Source organism: Vidua chalybeata, chromosome 18 (assembly GCF_026979565.1).
Source record: "Vidua chalybeata isolate OUT-0048 chromosome 18, bVidCha1 merged haplotype, whole genome shotgun sequence".
In the NCBI taxonomy this organism is placed as follows: Eukaryota; Metazoa; Chordata; class Aves; order Passeriformes; family Viduidae; genus Vidua; species Vidua chalybeata.
The window spans coordinates 3,852,069-3,875,172 of NC_071547.1; the positions used below are offsets into that span (position 1 = coordinate 3,852,069).

General features: G+C 44.7%; 1 protein-coding gene across 4 annotated transcripts; it reads left to right on the plus strand.

The window, feature by feature from the left end:
* Positions 1-537: 537 nt before the first annotated feature.
* MAPKAPK5 (MAPK activated protein kinase 5) lies at positions 538-22,545 on the plus strand. 4 transcript variants are annotated; one of them, XM_053959058.1, is made up of 14 exons: positions 538-719; positions 6,550-6,623; positions 7,509-7,584; positions 8,403-8,500; positions 9,484-9,596; positions 11,416-11,501; positions 12,080-12,175; positions 13,204-13,284; positions 14,727-14,914; positions 16,793-16,913; positions 17,486-17,616; positions 18,193-18,314; positions 18,598-18,702; positions 19,592-22,545. In XM_053959058.1, exons 3-14 carry the CDS (start codon positions 7,516-7,518, stop codon positions 19,684-19,686), a joined length of 1,305 nt encoding a protein of 434 aa, XP_053815033.1. In that variant the 5' UTR covers positions 538-719; positions 6,550-6,623; positions 7,509-7,515; the 3' UTR covers positions 19,687-22,545. The 4 variants fall into 4 exon arrangements, with proteins under 4 accessions (XP_053815033.1, XP_053815030.1, XP_053815031.1 ...); XM_053959055.1 differs by having other exon boundaries at positions 554-669; XM_053959056.1 differs by having other exon boundaries at positions 554-669; positions 18,193-18,308.
* The last annotated feature ends 559 nt before the right edge of the window (positions 22,546-23,104 follow it).

Genomic DNA, 23,104 nt, shown 5'->3' on the forward strand with positions numbered 1-23,104 from the left:
TTCGAGCCGCCCGGCCCCTCAGCCCAGCGGGCGCGCCGAGTTCTCGCGAGACCTCCGGGACACGAAGGGCGGCGCCTCCCCTCGTTAGGTCTCGCCCACCGACATATCGCGAGACTTCGTTTCGCCCCGCCCCTCCCTCTAGGGGGCGGGACCAGAGCGTTTCGCTCCACCCCCGAACCTCGGTGATTAAACGTCATCACAAGGCGCCGCCCCCCGCGAAAGCCCGGCGGGGCCTTTACCGTTGCCGTCGCGCTTTTAGAGCTGCCGGCAGCCGCCTGCGAACCGCGCCAGCGCCGTGGCGGCGCCTCCCAAAATCGCGCGGCGGGCGCGGGGCGGGCGCGGCGATCCCGCTCCGTCCTCCCGTGCGGCCCGCGGCGGCGGCAGCGGGGTCGCGGCGGCCCGCGGCGGCCGGCGGGGCTGCCCGGCGCGGGGTGCCGGCGATGTCCGGCTCCCGGGCGGCTCCTCCCGGTTGAGCGGCGGCTCCGCGCGGGCCCCGCGCCCTCCCCGCGCCGCGGGGTGCGGCACCCGCGGCCCGCCCGGCCGGGCATGAGGCGGAGCGGCGGCGGCACAAAGGCTCCTGCGGGGCTGCGCGTTGCCTGACGCGGCGCCGGGCCCGCCGCGCCCCGCGGGACGATGTCGCAGGATCACGACATGGACAAGACGATCAAGGTTGGCGGGGGACGCCGGGCTGGGCTCGCCGCTCGCGTGGCGGATTTTGGGTGTTTTTTTATTTTATTTTTTTCCCTCAGCCGGGGGAGGCTGGCGGTGTTCGCTCGGCATCCCGCAGAGCGAGCGCCGCGGGGGATGCGAAGTTTTTGGCCAAGAGAGGAATCGGCGCTCCTGGGCTGCGAGCGGTGTAGCTGCCTCGTTAATTAGTGCCGTGCTTAATGAGTGTCTCATTAGCCGTGCTGGGAGTGCCACGCTCGCTCCTGCTGCTCCGGATCTGTCCCTGCTGGAATTCCCTTTTTCCCAGTGCAGCGGACTCGCCTCACACACGGAGCTTTTTGGATTTTTTTTCTTTTTTTCAGTTTTTCCCTTATCCTGGGGGTTCTGCCCAATATCCTCGTGGCCCTCAAGTTCCACGTTCCTTTTGTCCAAATCCTCCTTCCCGATCTTTGTTCCCCTTTCCCGGCTCTGTTGTCCCTAAAGCCCAGAATTCTCGGAGTTGAGTCGATCAGAAGTTTCTCTGAGCTCCTCCCGAAAACCACAAATTCCTGTGACCCACTGAGATTTCCTCCGGGGTGGCCTCTGCCATCAATTTCCCAATTTGGGAATTCTTTTCCCTTAATCAAGGCGATTCCACCACCAAGTAATTTGATTTTTCCAACACCTGGACACCACTCAAAGCTTGTTTGCTCTGCTCCAGGGATTAAATATTCTTATTGCTCACGTTTGACAGCTACAAACGCCAAAGAACAGCTTTCCTTAAAGAGAATTTCCCAGCAGGCAGAACCCTGTTCCCTTTTCCCGATTCTTGGGATGTCAGGCAGCCTTCCCGGAGTTCCTGCCATGATAAAAAAAAAAACAAAAAACCTCTGGATTTTGGGATTTGGGTTGAGTTTTGTGTGTCTGGAGCTGAGCACGTGCAGGGTGTGAGCTCAGGGTCGCTCTGTGCCCTGCTGGGGGATTCCCCTTTGGGATGGAGGGATGGGAACCTGTAATTCTGAGAAATAATCATTTATTATTTATTGTCAATCAGTGTAATTTGGGATAAAGGCATGGGAATCAACGTAATTCTGAGAAATAATCATTTATTGCTTGTCAATCCGTGTAATTTGGGATAAAGGCATGGGAATCAGTGTAAATTTGATACAGGGATGGGAATCAGTAATTCTGAGAAATAATCATTTATTGCTTGTCAATCAGTGTAATTTGGGATAAAGGCATGGGAACCTGTAATTCTGAGAAATAAAAACTTATTATTTATTGTCAATCAGTGTAATTTGGGATAAAGGCATGGGAATCAGTGTAATTCTGAGAAATAATCATTTATTTCATGTCAATGAGTGTCATTTGGAATGGAAGGATGGGAATCAGTGTCATTCTGAGAAATAAAAATTTATTGCTTGTTAATCAGTGTAATTTGGGATAAAGGCATGGGAACCAGTGTAAATTTGATACAGGGATGGGAATCAACGTAATTCTGAGAAATAATAATTTATTACTTGTCAATCAGTGTAATTTGGGATAAAGGCATGGGAATCAGTGTAATTTTGAGAAAAGGATGGGAATCAATGTGATTTTGATAAAGGGAAGGGAATCAATGTAGTTTTGATAAATAATAATTTATTACATATCAATAAGTATAATTTGGGATAACGAGAAGTTATTCAGTGTAAATTTGATACAGCGATGGGAATCAGTGTAATTCTGAGAAATAATCATTTATTGCTTGTCAATCAGTGTGATTTGGGATAAAGGCATGGGAATCAGTGTTAATTTGATAAAGGGATGGGAATCTGTAATTTGGGATAAAGGCATGGGAATCAGTGTAAATTTGATACAGGGATGGGAATCTGTAATTTGGGATAAAGGCATGGGAATCAGTAATTCTGAGAAATAATCATTTATTGCTTGTCAATCAGTGTAATTTGGGATAAAGGCATGGGAATCAGTGTAAATTTGATACAGGGATGGAAATCAGTGTAATTTGGGATAAAGGCATGGGAATCAGTGTAAATTTGATACAGGGATGGGAATCTGTAATTTGGGATAAAGGCATGGGAATCAGTAATTCTGAGAAATAATCATTTATTGCTTGTCAATCAGTGTAATTTGGGATAAAGGCATGGGAATCAGTGTAAATTTGATACAGGGATGGAAATCAGTGTAATTTGGGATAAAGGCATGGGAATCAGTGTAAATTTGATACAGGGATGGGAATCTGTAATTTGGGATAAAGGCATGGGAATCAGTGTAAATTTGATACAGGGATGGGAATCTGTAATTTGGGATAAAGGCATGGGAATCAGTGTAAATTTGATACAGGGATGGGAATCAATGTGATTTTGATAAAGGGATGTCAATCAGTGTAATTTTGATAAAGGGATGTCAATCAGTGTAATTTTGATAAAGGGATGTCAATCAGTGTAATTTTGATAAAGGGATGGGAGTCAGTGTAATTTGGAAATCAATGTGATTTTGATAAAGGGATAGCAATCAATATAATTTGGGGTAAAGGGATGTCAATCAATGTAATTTCAATAAAAGGATGTCAATCAGTATAATTTGGGATAAAGGAATGGAGATCAATCAATATTTTCAGGCCTCTCTGGAGGTTCTTTACCTTGTGCAGTTGATTAATCCTGGAAAAATTTGGGTTACAAGGACCTTAACTCCCACCCCACTGCTCCCCCTCTGTGGGCACAGACACCTTCCACTATCCCAGGCTGTTCCACCACCTTGGGGGTCTTTTCCAACCTTAAAAAGCCTTTTCCAAGCTGGCTTTGAGCATTTCCCTGTTGAAAATTGGCACTGGAGCAGCCCAGAGTGGGAGGAAATGTAATGAGGTTTAGTTAATTAACCCCTGAGGTCAAGTGTCAGAACTGTTCCTGGGGTTTTCTTGGCACACTCCAGGGAAGGAGCCATCCTGGAGGCTTGGGGAAAAAAAAAATTAAGTATTTTTGTGGTATTTCAGGAGAAGGGAAGGGTCCACATCAGAACTTTTGGGGTTGAAAGCTAAAAAGCTGAAGCAGTTGTGAAAATATTGGGACAGTTCTGTGCTCCTGCTCCTCCCAGTCTGGAGGGCTTCAGCCAAAACTCCCTGGGCAAATCCCTGGAATTCTGGGCACAGCCTGAATCTATTCATAATTAATACTTTAGTAATCTTTAGTACTTTAATAAAATAGTACTTCAGAATTTAAAAATAGCACTTCATCATTTTATACTTTATGCTGATTTTTTTTTTTTTTTGCTTCTCAGATCCTTGCTTTAGGTCAGGTTTGGTTGTTCTTGGGTTCAAGGTCTGGGATTTAGGACAGGGATCCACATTTAGGGATCAAGGAGAGGTTGAAGGAGCAGGAGGTGGAATTCCCCAGGATGTGACATTTCTCTGCTTGGATCCAGTTTGTCCAAGCAGCAGCCTGCTCTCCTTCAAGTCATCCTATTTCTCCCAAAACTCCTCATTTCAAACCTTTTTCCCATCAACAGCTGTAGGAAATAGATTTGTAGAATATTTTAAAAACATGGTAGAAGGTTTACACAGTGTGCAAACCTTGAGATAGGAAATGCTGGCTTAGAAATGCCATGGAACAGGACAGACATTGTTGAGAAACAGAAATAGAAACAAGTTTCAAAGGACAGCCTTGTAAAAAAAAAACCTAGATACTTTAGAGAAATAAAACTGTGAAAGATGCATTATAATAGGAGGTCCTAATTACTAAAATAACTTAAATTACTAAAATAAATTACTCCACGAGGGGTAATTTTAGATGATTGGTTTTAAGGCATTTAGAACATGGTGTGGCAAAAGCTGATAGGCCAAGAAACGTTTAAAATATATTGTAATTTTTTAAAAAAATTACAATATATTTTAAACAAATTAAAATTAAATTTAAAAACTGTTGGCTTCTGATGGTGTGAATTGTAACACCTGAATTGTTTCACCCTTCAAATGAGACTGAAAATGGAATGAAAGTTTTTAAAATGTCTCTCAGGTGCCCCCATCACTGGGTCAGAAAAGGGCTTAATCCCACAAATTGGTGTTTTGTGTGAGGAAAAAAGGCTTTTTTTGGAGCACAAGGATGTGCAAAAAAAACCTTAATCTGACAATATCCAGTGGGATCATGGAATCAGTGAGGTTGGAAAAACCCTCTCAGATCAAGAGCTCAGAAAGGGCTGAGCAGGGCTGGTGTGTGAGAGCAGCATCCCCTGGTGGGATCCAGGCTGGGAGAGCTCTGGGAATTCTGCTTTTCCCCCTGGGAATTCTGTTTTTCCCCATGGGAATTCTGCTTTTTCCCCTGGGAATTCTGCTTTTCCAGGCCCTGAGCATCCCATCCTGCTGGGATAGTGCCCAAATTCTTGGCTGAGACTTGGTGAGAGGGAATTTTGCTGCTGGAGAGATCCCAGCTCCACGTGGAGCTGTGAAACTTTGCTGGAATTTTGGATATTTCACATCATTATCCCCCTTTCCCACTGAAAATTCATGTCATTAGTCAGAAGTTTCAGGTTCCTGGAAGTTTGGAGCTGGGTGATTCCCAGGAATTCCATACCCATGAAATCCAAGCTTCCCAGCTGAAACACTTGGATATTTTTAAACACATTGGTGCTTTTAAAGCATTTTCAGCTGTTTAGGATCAAAATAATGGAATTTTTAAGGTTGGAAAAGACCCCCAAGGTGGTGGAGTGAACATTTCCCTGGAAATGTTGGGAATTCCTGGTGCTGAGGTTGGAGCTGCCATTCCTGAGCTGGGAGGTAGAAGTGATGCTCCCAAATCCTGGATTTGGTGTCACTTGTGTTTCTTGACCACTTTAAATTATTTATTTGAACTTCTGAGTTGTAAAGCTGCTTTGGGATGAAGGTTGGGATCCAAATTTTAAAAGTGCAGGATGTAAAATTGTTGCCTTTCTCTTTAAAGCAACGGCAAATACACAGAATAGGAAATAGAAATTAAATGCTCATTAATGCCCTCCTAAAATTCTGTTTTCAGTTCTCTGCAGCTGAATATCAGGGAAATTAAATCAGCTTTTCCCTGTCAGGCTCCTCACAAGTGGAATTTATCTGAGTTGAGTTGATAAGGAGTTGCTCCTGAAAACCACAAATTTCTGTGATCCACTGAGAGTTTTGCCTCTTCCTTTTAAACCCTTTAGAATCCTTGGCCTCACCCATGAATTTCCAGTGTATTTGGGAATTCTTTTTCCTTGTGTTGCTGTTGCAGCAGCTCCTTTTGCTGTGATTTATCCTGAGCAGAGGCAGGAATTTAATAAAGGAACAAAGGCCCAGCTCAGGGCATCAATCAAAGCTCTGAGCTGGATTTCAAGCCTGCCTTGGGATGTGGTTAAGCCTGAGAGCACCCAAGCTGTGGCCTAACAAAACCCAGCCCTGTTTGTGTGGATTTGGACAAAAGGAGCCTGGTTCATGATCAGAAAAATCTAAAATTAAGCAAGCAGGGTTTAATTTACAGTGTGATGGTTCCAGTGGTTTGAAACCTGCAGTTTTCTGTGACCAAAAAAAATGCATTTTAATGCTGAAATGGGCTCCTTGTTTCATTGTGATTGATCTTTTATGGGTAGGAAGGTGGAACTGAGTCAGGGAGAGATGCCCTTGGTACACTTTGGGTATGAAAAGCACAAAATCACATTTACTGCTCTCAATATCCCTGTTTGGAAGTTCCAGCTGCACAGAAACAATTTTATTCAGGTAAATCATGACATGAGCATTGATATTTATTTAGATTTATATTTCATTTTCCTCAGGAAAGCAAACTCCCCAGCAGGCACTTTTACACTCAGATCTGCTGAGCTGGGTTTTTTGTTGGAAAAGCTGTAGTAATTGTATTTATTTTGTATTTATTGACTGTGTTTTCCCTCCTGCTGCTCCTTCCTGAACAGGAAACCTCGATTTTAGAGGAATACAACATAAACTGGACTCAGAAGCTGGGAGCTGGGATCAGTGGGCCTGTTAGGTAAGGGAACACCCCAGGATTGTCCCTGCCCTGTGGAGGAGTCAGTGAGTATTTTACTAAATGTGATGATGGGATACATAAAAAAATAAAAACAACAAATGCCTCTGCCCCACGTGGGTTGTGCAGAAGGGGTTTTGTCTTTTTTGGGGGGAATTTGGGAAGGAAAACTTCTCCTCCCTTCCCTGTCCTGGTGTGTTCCCACAGCCAGGCAGGAGCAGGAGTTGGTTGTGGAATAATGACAGCAGAAATTCCTCCTGAGCCCCCCTGCACTGCCCCTTCCCTGCTTTCCCAGTTGTTTTTCCAGCTCTTCACTGCTTTTCATCCCAGCCCTGCTCCTCATGGATTTCTTTCTGGGAAGCAAAATGTTTTTCCAGCAAAGCCTCTCCCTTCAGAAATTGGGAATTTGTGCTGGAAAACCCCTGTGCTGCTGTTCCTGGGTGCTCCCTTTGTCCTTTTTTCCCATCATTTATCTTCCTATCTGGGTTCTCCTCATCCTTTTTGTGTTGTTTCATTAAAACATCCATTTTGTGCTTTGTTCTTTTGGCTGCCTGTTCAAACATGGGCCCTTTCCTTAATTGTTAAATGGGGAGGGAAAAAGAGAAAAAAATCAGCCAAAATGAGGATTTCCTTCCCAAACCACTTTATCTGTTCCAAGCACTTCATTTTTTCCAACACCACTGGGGGTGTTCAGGTGTGCTTTGGGTTATTTCCATCCAAAATCTCTCTTGAGGCTGAATTCAGGGTGAGAGCTGGGATGTATCCCAGACTGGGGGCATTCCTGGGAATTCCCACGTGGAGAGCAAACTCAGAGCTACAGATCAATTGCTTCAGGTGTCTTTTTTTAACCTCCTTGCTGACTGAATGATTTTGTTGCTGTAATACCAGAGTCTGCATGAAAAAATCCTCCCAAGAACGCTTTGCACTGAAAATCCTCCTCGATCGTCCAAAAGCTCGAAATGAGGTACAGTTCCTGCTTTTCTCTCCAGAAAACCTTCAATTGTTGGGATGTTTTAAGCATAAAAACCCCACCACCAAACCCCCATTTGCTGGCTGTGCTTCCAGAGATTTATTTCTAATTAATTGAGCTGTGTTTTAAAGCTGTTCTTCTCCCTGTAATGGAACAGAACCAGTTTGAGAGGGAATTTTGTTGCCATACGTCTCACTCTTGGATGTCACTGCTCCAAGAATGCTTCAAGTTGTTCTGGAAATGGATTTTGCCATGTGCCAGGACCTAAAGCAGCTCCTGACACAGGTTGGGAATTCCTGAGGTGCCAGACTGTCAGCCTGTGGAATGATGGGCACTCCTCCAAGCTGTGGGGAATTTAAAGAAGGATCAATTATCCTCGAGGTTTAGGCAACTTCCATTTCTTGTTACTGAGCTAATTCTCCTTTAAAATTCCCATAAAAATCATCTCTGTACAAAAAGCACCAAGACTTGGCTTGATTGAACAGCCCAAGGAGCTTTAAATGGGGGAAATTCCTGAATGTTGGGACAGGAGGTGATGTTCCAGCTGTTGTGAGTGCTTAGCCATGAAAGAAGCCACATGATGGAATTTTAGGGTTTATTCATCCATTGAAGTGCTACATTGCTACTTGAAAGCTGGTTCTGTCTTTAAATTTCTGTAAAGAACTCAAAGATTGAGCTTTCCCCAGAGCTCTGTGTGTGAATCCAGAATCTGTCACAAATTTGGGGGCCAGGCTGGGGTGGTTTTCTCCCAAGCTCAGCAGGGCTCAGTGCCTGTCCCTGTGTGCAGTAACAGCTCTTCCCTTCTCTTCAAGGTACGTCTGCACATGATGTGTGCAACACATCCCAATATTGTTCAAATAATTGAAGTTTATGCTAACAGTGTGCAGTTCCCACATGAATCCAGCCCCAGGTAAGATTACATAGGGTGATTCATTCCCACCGCTTGTTTTCCATGTTTAGCCCAAGGTATAGTGGAGTTTGCTTTGTTTTGGTTTGGTTTTAATCACAAAATTATTATTTCAAGGGGGTCCCAGGTGTAATAATTATCCTGCAGACCAAGCAGCTCTTGTTTTTGTTTTTTTTTTCCCTGACTTTTGTGTATTTAAATTATTTTGCCTCCTTTACTCCCTGTTTTGAATGCATCTCCATTTTTTAGGTTTTCCATTGATTCAGTCTGCATTGTGTGAAAAAGTTGTTTCTAAAAATATGAAATTCAGCCCTGAAAACTCTCAATGCATTGTTCTGCTTAAAATGAACACAGGAAAACACGGAGCAGAGTGATTTTTTTTTTTTTTTTTTTTTTTGTGCATTGTTACGTTTGGATAAAAATATTGTCTTCTGATAGGATCTTAGTGGAGAAAATCATCAGAGAGAATGAAAGAGCTGAGACCTGTCTTAGGCTCTGGTGTAGCTGATTTTGCTGTGTGGTGGGAACTGGGAGTTAATTCCTTGAGGATCTGGCAGCCCTGATCTCCACCTTCCTATTTTTTATCCTTCATACTTATGGCAGCAAAGCTGTAAATTCAAATAATGGGGGATCCAGACTCAAAAGCACCCATGTGCTGTGTAATCCTTGAGGGCAATTATCCCTTGGAGTGTCCACATGGCTTCCAGCTCCATCCAGGGTGGAGCTCGATGTATCCATGTCCAGTTTGTTCCAGCTGGATGTGGGAGCCCATCAGGAGGAGCAAACTGGAAATTCTTGGCTGCCAATCACTGGGAGCCAGAAAAATCCTGAGGATTTTAGACTCGAAGGCAAAACGACAGCACCAAAATGGCCCCGAAAGCAGCACAGAGAAAGCGGTGTTTGTGTGAAATATGCATTCTTAGCTTAGCAATTCTGTTCTTTTGGATGATTTTTTTAATGTAACAACATGAAATGCTTTTGAACAGGGCTCGGCTCCTAATTGTAATGGAGATGATGGAAGGGGGAGAGCTCTTCCACAGAATCAGCCAGCACCGGCACTTTACTGAGAAGCAAGCGAGCCAAGTAACAAAGCAGGCAAGTCACCCCCTGTCCCAGCAAATCCATCATGCTCTGGCTAAAGTAGGGACAATTCCTGGGGCTGGAAGGGTGGGAAAAAAGGATGAATTAAAAGATTCCTCAGTTCTGATCCGATGATCATTGCCTGCTTTGTTATAAGTGACAATGCCAAAGCTTTACTAGGAATAAAGGATGGAAGGTGTGGGCTTGTTCTCTGGGTCTGCTGTGCTTAACATTGCTTTTCCACACCTGGTCTAGAGAAGACTTCAAGAGAATTTTGTCATTCTTCTTGTCCTAAAAAGTGTTGCCTCCAGCAGGACTCCTGAGCTCTGGAACCTCCGTGACCCCCTTGGCATTTCTCTCCTCTGGGCCAGGGGTTTTCAGGCTGGGTTCTGGGCTTGGGCTGTGAAATTCCTGGAAGATACCAAGGAATGTGTCTGTTTGTTCTGATTTTGTGTCTGTTTGTTCCAATGTTGTTTTTCCTTCACCCTTTCTCTCCCAGCTCACTCCTGAGTGCTGTATTTTATAACCTCCATGGTGGTTTCTGCAGGGGGTTTTGGTGTCCATCAGGTTTTTTGTTGCTGGTGGGACTCTCAGAAGGATCTCTGTGGAATTCAGTGCTGGGATCCCCAGTTCCCCTCAGCTGCAGAGAGAATGTTTGAACCTGGGGCAAAAGAATTGTGTTACTTTTGTGCTTTGACTTGTTTCTAATGAAATGCTAATTGTGCTGGTACTTTTTGGTCTCATCCAACAAAGGAATGAGGTGGAAGTACAGAATTATTCTTGACAGTTTGTTTGACATCCTTTGGGCTGTTTGATTCTGACATGGTGGGGAAAACTTTGTAAAACTTTACCAGAAGTCAAGACTTTGGTTTGAATTCTTTGTGTACACTTGGGTTATTCATGTCTCAAGTAACTCTTTGCTTTAATGTTTATAGAAATGAAGTTTGAAATGTGAAAGTCTCTCTAAAATTCTTTTCTCTGGTGGTTCTTCATCCTTGTCTTGTACCCAGGAATGGTTAAAGCTTTTCACAGCACTGCCTCATTTTCTCTGGGAATGTGTTTGTATTTATTGCTGAGCTAAATTAGCAGTGAAGTTCTCTTGTGACAGTAATTTGGAGGGTTTTAAAGACTGTAAACTTGGGTAGGATCCTACAGAATCCAGCAGGGATACTTCCAAATAAGGGTTGTGAGGCTGTGCCTCACTTCTGTCTCAGGAATGCTGTTTAAATATTTATACTTGGCTTTTCTTTAAATGAATTACACTTGGAAATGTGCAGTCCCTGGAGCTTTTCCTGCCTGGATTGCAGGTTCCTAAAGCATCCTTGAAACAATCCAGGAATGCACTTCTGTGGGATATCCACAGAATGATTAAAGTGCAGGCAGTACCATCCAAAATTAAAGAATAAAACTGCCTGAGTGTTGGATCTCCAGGCAGGAACAAGTGCAGTGAATGATTCCCTGCAATCCTGAAGCAAGAACTCACTGCTGGGAGTGTCCAGCAGGGTGGAACTGCTGGGCAGGGGCAGCACCCTGGAGCCTGGCACAGCAGGGAAGGGGCACTGGCACCACCTGCTTCACTTTGGGGGGCTCTCAATGCCTGGAGTTCCCAAAGTGAGGAGGTTGGGAAGCCCAGGCCAGCCTGGCTTTTGTTTTCTGTGCAATTCATGTCCCAGCTCTCACTTCACTGCATCTCAGTGCTTGTCCTAAAGGAGAACTCCACCCAAGTGGAGTGAAAATGTTTGGGGTTGGAAATGTCCTTTGTAAAGCTGACATAAATGTCCAGGCTGCAGGAGGAGGTCGGTGATTGTAGCTGATTTATTGTGCCTTTTTCCAGATAGCTTTGGCTTTGCAGCATTGCCACTCACTAAACATTGCACACAGAGACCTCAAGCCTGAGAATCTCCTCTTCAAGGATAACTCCCTGGTAAGATGAACATTTGAAATTCTTTTGCTGCTGAATTCTTTGAAGTGGCTCAAGGGTGACTCTCAGAGTTAGTGGTAAAAGGACATGAATGTTTTGGTGACAAAATTGAATCACCTGCATGGACTTGGTGCTTTTCCATCCCCTGATCTCCTTGCAGGGCAGTGAGTCCCTGCTGCTGCTGTTAAACAGGAGTCAGGTTCTCCACCTGAACACAGGATCCAGCTCTGCCCCTCATCAGGATGTTCTGACCCTTTACCTAGAGGTGCTTTGGTAGATCCAAACAATTCTTTGTCTCTCGTGCTCACAACCATCCTGAATATGCAGTGACCCCCCTACAAGGGGCTCAGAGCTTTCCCAATCCCTGAGGGGGCTGTTCCTGGCCCAGAGCACCCAGAAAAGCAAAACCTCTGTTTTGAAAGGTCACTTTGTGACCTTCCAGCTGCCTGGTGGAGTGTGAGGGTATAAATACAATGAGGAGAACGTTTGGAGAAGGTGAGATGAGGGCAGGGGGAGAATTATGTGTTAGAAAAGCTGATTTAATGAGATTTGTCTAATAAAGCCTCTTCTCCTTGTTTTAGGATGCACCTGTTAAATTGTGTGACTTTGGGTTTGCCAAAGTAGACCAAGGTGACTTGATGACACCCCAGTTCACTCCCTATTATGTAGCACCTCAGGTAAGAACCAATTCCTGCTCTGAGCTGAAGGGGGATCATTTATTGCCTGAGCCTCCATATCCACATCATTTGAACCCCTTTTGCTGTCCTGGGAAGGGCTCTGAGTGCAGAAATCTTGCAGGAATCCCTCCACTCTGGAGCTGGAGTGCCACAGGGATCTGTTGATAAGGCAAATTTCCCAGACTCTGCTCAGCCCTGATGGTGGCAGTTGGCCTTTAGCTGTATTAAAGCAGCTGCTTTGGAGAAATCCCTGCTTTGCCACCTTTCCTCCAGCTCAAGCTCATTCAGGATTCCATTAAAAAGGACTTGGCTGGAACAAAAAGCTTCTGAAAAGGTGGTTGCTCACAAAGGGCAGTGGCAGAGGGTTGGTACCTGGGCACCTTGGCCTGGCCCCTCTGTCATTAAAGACAATCTATAATTACACACAGGCTGCTCTTTGTAATGCTGCTTTCCTCCCCCTCTCCTGTCCTTTGTGTTGGAGTCCTGGAGAAAATGAAAAGCAGCTGCAGATGGAGATTTAATTGCAGTGCTGGGCTGCCTTTAATCACTGGGAAGGGCAGTAGAGAGATCGGAGCATGCCCTGAAAATTCATAAAATTCCTTCTCAGCTGGAGCCTGCTGGGGCTCCCTGCAACCCAAACCCACAGACTGGATCAGCAAGGGACACATTTGATGGGATTTGTTCTGGGAGAGGCAAAAAGGGACAGCTCTGGAGCTTGGGTTACCCTCCAGACACACTTTAGGTTCTGGTTCCAAGCACGGAGGGGTTGGAGGTTCTGAGCAACTGCTTTAATTCAGGCAGAACTGGAGATTTCAGTGCCTGAAATATTATATATTTTAGTATTTTCCCCATGTAGAAAGCTCCGGTCTTTCTTAGGGAGAAAAACTGGAGTTTGGTAGCCTTCAGTAGCTGGAATAAGTTTCCTGAATGGAAAATCATCAGGAATCTTTGGCATAGGCTTTGCTGGTTGTGTGGCCTGTTCATGAAATGGATTTTTCTTTGTCTGTTTTTATTTGCCCTCCCACCAGGTATTGGAGGCACAAAGAAGACATCAGAAAGAAAAGTCTGGTATTATCCCCACCTCTCCAACCCCTTACACTTACAACAAGGTGAGCTGGAAAACATCTTTAAAAGTCTTCCCCATCCTACTGGTGCTTCTGATAGAGCAAATAATAAAATGCACATTTAGTGCAAACCTAATTAATGATCCTCTAATAAAGGGGGGATAAATACACAAATGCTCTTGAGGAGCACTAAATACGAACAAGATTTTGGAGAGAGTAGAATGACTCTGCTGGAGTGAGGCCATGAGGGAAATTCTTTCACCTCTGTTTAAAGGGAATCTCTTTCCTGATGCCAGGGTTTCTGGATTTGCAGAGCATTCCTTGTTCAGGCAGCTGTGCCACAAACTGCTCTGTACCTGGATCTTCTGGAAAACAACCAAGAATTTATTGTGTAGCTGCTGGAATCCTGGCAAAATCGTTTCAGGAAATGTCCTGAAAGGCCATAATCTTTTTTGGGCATTCCAAAACATTTTCCTCCTTATTATCATCACTGTCTCCTGCTGGCTGAGCAGTGCTTGAACCACTGAGTGTTCAGGGTGTGTCAATTTTAATTCAAGTTATCTGTTTTGTGATCCCAGTGTAAGGATCTGCCCTGATTGCAGCTCTAGGGATGGTTGTTTATTCCACTGCATGCCTGAGCAGGTATTTGATGTGCAGTGTTAGCATTTAGTAGCCTCACAGAGAGAGTTAAAGCAAATATTAGTTAGTCTGCATCACAAATCTGCCTTCCTCAAGGCTCTGACTGCCTCTCTCCATCCTGGAGAGCCAGGTTGGTGATTGAGGCAGACAGTTTTGCTTCTGAACTCCTTAGAATGTGGCAATGGTGTTTTCATATGGAGTTTCTTCATCCCTGTCTTGTCCCTTGATTTTGGGTTTCCAAGGTGGGAGTGATTTTCTTTCCCTGTTTCATGTGAAGAATTGCTCTGTGCAGCCCTGGTGGCACTGGGTGAAAAGGCTGCTGAGGGAAGGGCCTTGTCCCCAGGTGTGATTCTGCAAAAGCAGCACCTGGCACTCACCTGGCTGCCCAGAATGGACACTGAGAGCTTCCAGGTGCTCTGTCCTTCCATGGCAGTCCAGTCCTGCTCCTGGCTCCTTCCTGTCCCTGGCTGCCACCACAGGCAACTCTGATTTCATATCCCTGCTGGTGCCTTTCTTGGATGGTTGTTCTGTTTTCAGTCTCCCATTGTAAACAACTGGATTCCTTTGTGGGACTGGGGGGTAGGATTCAGGTATCCTGAGAGATGCAATAAACCTCTCCCACCTCTGCAGCCCTGGCTGTTCCCAGACAATTCCCAACCACCTGGAAGTTGTTGAGCTTGGAGCAGGGAGCTGCCTTTTCACAGCAGCCAGATTTATCCACAAAGGTGGATATGGAGGAGGAGCTGAGCTGGGTCTGTTCCCTCAGGGAATCGCACAGAACTTTTATCAGAACTCCCCCACTATTTGCTGCAAACTTCTCCCCAGAGTGACCCTTTCCTTGCTTGCAGAGCTGTGACCTGTGGTCCCTGGGGGTCATTATCTACGTGATGCTGTGTGGGTACCCCCCCTTTTACTCCAAGCACCACAGCCGGACGATTCCCAAGGACATGAGGAAAAAGATCATGACAGGAAGCTTCGAGTTCCCAGAGGAAGAGTGGAGCCAGATCTCAGAAATGGCAAAAGACATTGTGAGAAAGTGAGTCCCTGCAGGAAACTCTGGTGTTGCTCTGTGCTTGTGTTGAGGAATTGGAATGTTTCCATGTTAAGGAAGTGGAAAAGCACCTGGAAGTGCCTTATCCCAGCAGTGAGGATTGTCTGCAGCTCATCCAGCTGACAAATTCTCTGATACATTCAGCATAAACCAAGTCTGCAAAATGTTTTTCTTTCCCTGCCCAAGTGTTTAATGTTGATGTCTCTTCTGTTGGGGTGAATTGTGTATTGAGTCTTTAAGGGAGTGGGAGCACTGAAGGGTTTCAGGATAACACAAACTGGCACGGATTTCCTGGGATAACCTTTGAATTCCTGTGAAAATCAAGTGTCTTTAATGGGATGTGGTAAATCTGTCCCCTAAAGCCCTGTGCACATCATACACAGCCTAAAAAGAATCAGGCAGGAGGATGGAGAGGGAGATTAAGATCTGTCATGCCAGACTCAGATAAGGTTTTGCATGGATGTTTTATTCCAAATGCTAATGGAGTCTGTTTTCCATGCAGGGCACATCCCTCAGCTGGGAGTGTTTCAAAGACTTGGTCTGTTTGGGAGCAAGAACATGGCACTGATTAGGGCTTGACCTCACTTATTTTTGAAAAAGTGACAGGGGCTTACTGCCTTTGCATCACCAGAGGAACTGAGAGAATAAAAGCAATATAAATAGGAAAAAAAAAAAAAACAGTTGGGGAAGTAATTCAGAAGTGTCACTGGCTCCTGAGATGTACTGTAAATTCTCCAGGGATTCACGTTGTTTGGAGAGGGTGCTGGGACCTTTTTAGAGCTGTGCAGGAGAGCCCCCAAACCTTTCACCAAGTTCACTTTCCTTTATACCAAGGTCAGCTCTTTATTCTCACACAGAAACTCCACAGGCAAAAGGTTTCATTGTCTTTTAGAATTCCCATGAAACTCAGCTCACAGGATGTTGTCACATGGATCCAGGCTGATTTCTGACCTCAAGCTTGATGAGGGTTTGATAATGGATTAGGATTTGGAAAATGCATGGAAAGGGAATGCACGTGTCTGGTATCAAAAGTGAGTTGGCAGCAAGTGGGATTTCTGCTCTCCCCTGTGGTGCTGGTGACATTTTGTACAAAGTTATTTCCACTTTCTTGGTACATTAAACAGTTGTGCTCTGCAGCCAAGAAGCTGATCTGCAGTTCTCTAAGGAAGTGTGACAAGCTCGTGGAGTCATTCCCATTTTCATTCAGACTTTGGGATAACTTGTCAGCACTCATTGGGAAATCTTGCTTTGTTATTTAGTTGTGCTCATCATGAGAACACAAATTTATCTGCAAATCCTCTTTCCAGGGTTTCATGCTAGAAAAAAAAAAAAAAAAAGATTTCATGGAGTTTTCAGCAACCTTGGAATAAAGTTGCTTTTTATTTTGAGGAGCTGGAACCAAAGTGTTCATTACTTGAGGACTTTTCAGGCAGAGAAAAGCTGAGGAGTGGCATGGTGAGAGCAGTGAATCCTGCAAAGTTTCCATGCCCAGAGTCCTTGGAATGAGTGTGACCTGTTCTGGGGATGAGCTGTGGGAGTGCATTTCCAGAGAGTGCCAGCCTGGATAATTTCGAGTTCCTCTGGAAGGTCATTTCCCACCTGGGAGCAGCAGCTGTGGAATTCAGCAGCACAGGGGTATCCCAGGAATGCCTTTAGCACCTTCCTTTGCCCTGAGTGCTGGATTGCCCTGGATGAGCCATGACAGCATTAAACCACAGCGAGGTCGGGGAGCTGGGACAGATTTTGGGCTCATTTTGGGGCAGTTTGGGGCTCTTGGAAAAGCTTCTTTTTTGGCCTTTAAAATGCTTAAATGCTCTGTAAATCAACAAACCCCTTCTTAGGGATTTATTCTTTCCTCCTCAGGCTGCTGAAGGTCAAACCTGAGGAACGTCTGACCATTGAGGGGGTGTTGGACCATCCCTGGCTCAATTCCACAGAGGCCCTGGACAACATCCTGCCCTCTGCCCAGCTGATGATGGACAAGGTCTGAGCAGCAGTTATTTGGTCATGGAATGTTGCACAGGAGCAGGAGAGCTCTGGGATGGGTGAAGAGCTTTTTTGACGTGGGGTTATGCAAATAACCTTTTCTTCTGCTTTAGGAGAGCCTGAGATTGTAGGGAGAAAATGGAAACAGAAATGAAAAGGGAAATAAAATGTGAAATTTGGGCTTGAAGGAGATGCTCCCAGATTGGTGTAACGAGCAGCCACGTGCTGATGGTAGAAAGCAGAGCCTGAGGGATCTTCCACAGATCTTTCCTCTTTTTGCCATGTTTTATCCCCACTACTGCAATTAATAATTAAAGAAATAGTCCTTGTTTCCTTTAATTTCTGCTCAAAGAGGATTTCAGTCAGTCTTGTGAACATGAGAAGGAGATGATCCTTTGTCCTGTTTCCCCCTGGGATATTTTGTCACTGATTTTAGTTCTAACCATACCTTGCTTCATGCAAATCTGATTTTTCTCTCCAAAATAAATTGGATTTTGGTGCCTCTTTTTTTGGCCCATGGCAAACACTGTCCGTGTGTTGTTGCACCAAGTGCCCCTTTTGTCTTTCCAGGCCATGGTGGCAGGGATCCAACAGGCTCATGCAGAACAACTTGCAAACATGAGAATCCAAGACCTCAAAGTGAGCCTGAAACCCCTTCACTCCGTGAACAACCCGATCCTGCGCAAGCGGAAACTCCTGGGGTAACTCCAAAGCTGGGGCTGGAAGGACAACGTGGAAGCAGCTGGGATGTGGCTTTGGGAATGGCACAGGCTCACTTGTGATGGTTTAACACACTTCTGGTGTTGCTCAGACAAGTGATAGTGGCACAATGTGGTTTTTCTGCCAAGATGTGCCAGTGAGGGCAGGAAGGAAGCTGGACACTGTTTCTGCATTGAAGATTCCTTATGGGATGATGGGTCACGTGTAAGATAAGGCAAACTGGGAGAAAGAATTCTAAGATAGTTTTTCTCATCCTGACATTTATTTACTGAACAAGTCAGGTAAACTCTCTCTCTCTCTCTTTGTTTCAATGAATCTGAAAAATAGACTCATACATTTCAGGATTACTCTTATTTGAAGTAATTTAAAGGAATATTTCTTCTTCTCCATACTTAAAATGATCTCATAATACAGGACAAGAATTATAATTAATGCTGAACCCATCTCCCAGTTTCCCAGAGAGGGAAGGAGCTGTGTTAGACTGGAGCAGTTACACAACAAGTAACAAGCTTGAGCTGCACCCAAATTCTAATTATTTCCCTCTTTTTCTTGTGCAGCACCAAGCCAAAGGATGGTGTTTACATCCATGACCCTGAGAATGGAAGCAATGATTCCAACGTGGCTCTGGAGAAGCTGAGAGATGTGATTGCTCAGTGCATTCTACCACAGGCTGGTAAAGGTTGCCACTTTTAAGAACCTTTTATTCCTAAAAGTGCAAGACCCCGTCTTTGGGTGTGTCTGTGTCAGTGGTGAGGAAGGAAGAAAACTCCTGGGTAGCCTCTGAGCTGGGATCATGTGGAGTTCCAGTGACATGCAGAGCTGTTAAAAGAACTTCCAAACAGGAATATTTGGTTTAAAGGCCATTTCCTGGTTTGTGTGGGGTAGGAATAACTGCCCAGCTTGCTGAGCCCTGAGTGGGGCATGAGTCCAAACCTCCTGTGTCCCTCTGTTGTCCCAAACAGGAGAGAATGAAGATGAGAAGCTGAATGAAGTGATGCAGGAGGCCTGGAAATACAACAGGGAGTGCAAATTGCTGCGAGACACCCTGCAGAGCTTCAGCTGGAATGGTGAGAATTCCTGCTCTCCCACAGGGAATGTGGAAAAGGGGGAAGCACAGACCTCCTGCTATGGAAATAACCCCAAACTGATTTGATTTGGGCTGATGTAGGTTTTGACACTGTTTTATGCCTTCTGACAGAACTGGTGCTCCCAAAATGGGGGTGAAAATGTTTGAAATTTCTGTTTGAGAGTCAGGGTTGAGTTTTCAGAGGCACCAGGAATGTAACAGCACAAATGGATCATGATAGAAAAGTCTAAACTGCCAGAGGGCAGGGATAGATGGGATATATGCAAAAAACCCTTCCCTGTGAGGGTGGGGAGGCCCTGGCAGAGGTTGCCCAGAGAAGCTGTGGCTGCCCCTGGATCCCTGGAAGTGTCCAAGGAGAGGCTGGACAGGGCTTGGAGCAACCTGGGATAGTGGAAGGTGTCCCTGCCCAGATGACCTTTAAGGTCCTTTCCAACCATGCCAGGATTCTCTGATGCTTTTAGGAACCTCCTCAGCTGTTTTCCATCCAGCTGTTTATTCCCTCTTTCTGCTGGAGGCTGCTCCTCCCTTTCAGCACAGCAGCTCTGCAGCTCAGCTTGGGTGGGAAGCAGAATGAAAGCAGGACAGGCACCTTGGCAATGCTCAGGTGGCTCCTGGACAGAAGAGGCTGCAGAGATGTCAGCCCCCAGGAGCATCAGCCAGCTTCACAAGGGCTTCCTCCTCTGTTCTATTTGCTTGGCTTTCATTGAGATTTTTGCTCCATTTTTCCAACAGAACTGTGGTCTGTAAGTGCTTTTGGATCCTGTGCTGCTCTTGCCCTAAGTCTCTGTGAAGCATTGTTTAATTCCAGCTGGGATTGCTTTTCTCCTTGTGCCCAGCTCCAGCTGATTCCTTGTTTTTTTCCCTTCCAGGCAGAGGATTCACAGACAAAGTGGATCGACTAAAACTGGCAGAAATCGTCAAACAAGTGATTGAAGAGCAGACAAACTCCCACGACTCTCAATAGCTGGAGCTTCTTAATCTTATTTTTTTTACCATTTAAGATTTATTCTTTAACTGTAAAAAGTATTTTTATGTAAATTAATAAATCATAATTATTTCATTAAATTTCCATACTGCTTGAAAATGCTGTATAGTTGTAGATACAAAAAAAAAATCATTGGTACTGTAATATTTTTTTAAAACTCAGTTCCTCGAGGTATATATGATCACTTATGTACTGTTAATCATGAGCCCCCCAAATGGGGTGGATTTTATTGTTAAAAACCATTCTTTTTCTTAATAACCAGTTGCAGAAGCTGCCTTTCACCTGCCACATCCAGCCCCTGCAGTGACTGTATGCGAAGGAGAGCCACAGTTTCTCAAGCCCCTGCTCAGTGAGTACTTGAAGCAAGTGCTGTGAAATGCAAATTCACAGCTCCCCTTGGCACCTAAATTCCATGTCTTTAGGTAGAGAAAAATCAATTAAATACCCTTCAGTTTGGCTTGGTGCCTGACCCAGGCACCCGAGGCCATTTTCTTGCTGAAACTTTCAGTTCTGAGCAGTGACTCTCTTTTTTTGTCATCTTCCCCATCTCCCTCAGACCTTCTTTAAGGCTTAACCTCCTCTCTTTCTTTCTCCTCATCTTCCTCAGAGCTTTTTTCAGGCTGAATCAGCCATTCAGCACAAAACTCTTCATTTTTTCACCTTGGCCAACAGCAGAACAGAAGAATGTTCAAGTCTTTATGCACAAGTTCTTTTAATTTCCATGGTGGGATCTTCTGTGGACCGAGACCAGCCTGGGCTTTGTTTGTTTGGGATCCACCCCCATATTCCCATTCTTTTCTTCCTAGAAGATCCAAGGCTTGGGTTCTGACTTGTCCTCTTGTTTGGCAGGCTCCCAGTGCTCTGGGGAACCCCTGGGATTTGTCTCTGGAGCCCAAATTCCCGTCTCTGATGCCTTCGAGCTCCTTCTTGGGGGAGCCACAACTGCAGGGCTGCTCCCTGCTCCCCAGGGCAGGTTCTTACTCTAGTCTGGAACATTGGCTCCAAAAGCTGCTTTTTTAAATCCTGATAAAGCAAACCAATGGCAAGAATCTGTACATAGTTCTAGTTTTCTACCTTTTCTGCTTCTCTTTCTTTCGAGATCGGGCGGAGGCTTTTTATAGAGCTATTTTGGTACCAAATCCGTGCAGACATCGGGTGAGTTCGGTCTGCAGACTGAAGTGCCAACCCAGGGCCATCAGTGACCACTCCTGAACGTTGTTGTCTTTCACAGCTCATCCATTTTTGGGTTTACATTGACAAACCTGAGCCATGAATCTCCCAATTCTCTCCTACAAAAGTCCAGCCTTGTTCTTTTTTTGTCTCTTTTCTATACCAAAATTTCCTTGCAGCTTTAGCTGGATGGCAAAGCAGTGTCTGACTCTTTCTATACAATTTTCTAAACAGTGACTTGTTTTTTCTACATGAAGGAGATGCTTTGTTTCCTGTTCTCTGTCAGCTTTCCTCAATCCTGTGGACAGTTTTCCAATGCCTAATTTATTGTAGGGTAAGAACAGTCCCTGCTTATCCATCCTCTGATGGGAGCAGGGAGTGTTTGTGTGAGCTGGAATTGTACCTCTGACGCTACCTGGAATATTTATGCACTGACCTGTTGATGAAGAGAATTAGCAAAAATTGAGAGTTTCTGTCATTTTTTTGGCTGTACCACCAAGCCCTGTTATGTGCATTTCTGTCCTTGCTCTAATTCTAGGTCATGTCTTGAAATGGTTTCATTTTGAAGTTGAAATCCATCTTTCTGGGGAATTGAAACTTTCAAGTGTGGCAGATAGAGGTGGAAACAAGGAAATCACCTTTGTTTGAATGGCAGAGCAAAAAATCCCCTCCAAAAGCACTTTGTGACTCTGCCCTCCCAGGAGGGAAATCCTCAGGCAGTTTTTTGGGAGTCTGAGAGAATTTGTTGGAAGTGCAGTCGGGGGGGAAGGTGGGATCTGATGTGTGTTAGAGAATTCCTCCTTTTCTTCATCCCTTAAGAGCTGCTGATCCTGAGGTGGGAACATTTGTACAAATTTCCAAGGGCTTTTGCCACAAGGAACTGCTTTTGATGGATTTAATCTGTGATAAATAAGATCTGAAGCAGAGGGATGAGGGACAGATTAAGAAAACACAATTTGAAGACTCAAGGTCAAATGGTTTTGTTTCTATAGGAAAGTTGATTTTTTTACTCTTGGAAAAGTTCTGTTTTACATTTCAAAGTTCAATAACTGTAATGGATTAATTTACAAGTTTGAAAGTAACATTTGACTTTCTCCTTCCTGTGTTTAGTTTATTTTTCAGTTGAAGCAAGTTCAAGACACCTTGTCTTGATTCTCTGAGGCTTGACTTGGTAATAAATCTACTGATCCTTTATAGCAGACTGTGAATATTGTAAATATCTCGAGCTGGAAGTGTGGGATCAAAGAAGAATTTCTTTGTACAAACACTAAAAATATGTGGGAAAGCTCTGGAGGTTGTTGGGTTTGGGGTTTTTTTTTTTAGAATTTTATTTAAGTGAAGAAAAATCTCTGAAATCATTTGACCTTTTCAAAATTTTCTGTATAACTGGCTTCTCCTGTGATTTGATTATTTGAAGCTTTTCTATATATATTAAAATTAGGAGAACCTGATTAGTGAAAGAGATTTTGATTGGAAATAGCAACATGTCGAAGTTTTGCTGTCATTACTTCTGGATTTTATTTTGGAAATCCCATGTCTGTCCCCATGTTTAACTCCTGTGTGTTAAAATGTTCTCATTTCTCCTTCTCAGTGTTCCATGTTAGTTCCTTTTGGATCAGTATTACATTGTAAATATTACCCATCCTGTATATAAATGATTTTACTAAACTCAAAAGTTCCTGGCTGCTTTTGTTTGGTTCCCAAATCCCTGTAGGAGAGAAGGAAGGAGCAGGAGGGAACAGCAGCAGGCTTCTCCTGCCACCCTGCTTTTCCCTGGAAGTGTCCAGAAGGTGTGGATGCAGCACTTTGGGGGTGTGCTTAGTGGTGAGCACAGTGGTGCTGGGTTAATTTTTGGATTTGATGGTCTTAGAGGGCTTTCCCAGCCTTAGAGATTCCATGATTCCATTATTCTGCCACCCCCAGCCCCCCATCCCACCTCCCTTATCCATGGGAATAAGCACTTGAAGGAGGATTTGAGCTGACAGGAGAGGCTGGATAAATCCCTAGGAAATCCTGGGCTCTGCTTGGCAACATAACCCAAAATTGCCTTTTTTAAGCCCAGCTTTCATCAGATGGCAGCAGCACCTGCCTGGTGTTCCCAGTTAACCCCTGAGGGCTGTGGGGTTGGACTGGGCAGTCAGGGAAGGGAGGGATGATGTCCCTTCTGTCTTCAGGGACACTGGAAATAGGACCTGGTTCCTCTGGGCTGATGATCCCTGCAGGTGGT

Coding starts and splice junctions, on each gene's coding strand:
- MAPKAPK5 (XM_053959055.1), top strand. CDS start 634: ATGTCGCAGGATCACGACATGGACAAGACGATCAAG. Junction 6,624..7,508: donor GGGATCAGTGGGCCTGTTAG/GTAAGGGAACAC, acceptor CTGTAATACCAG/AGTCTGCATGAAAAAATCCT. Junction 12,176..13,203: donor CCTATTATGTAGCACCTCAG/GTAAGAACCAAT, acceptor CCCTCCCACCAG/GTATTGGAGGCACAAAGAAG.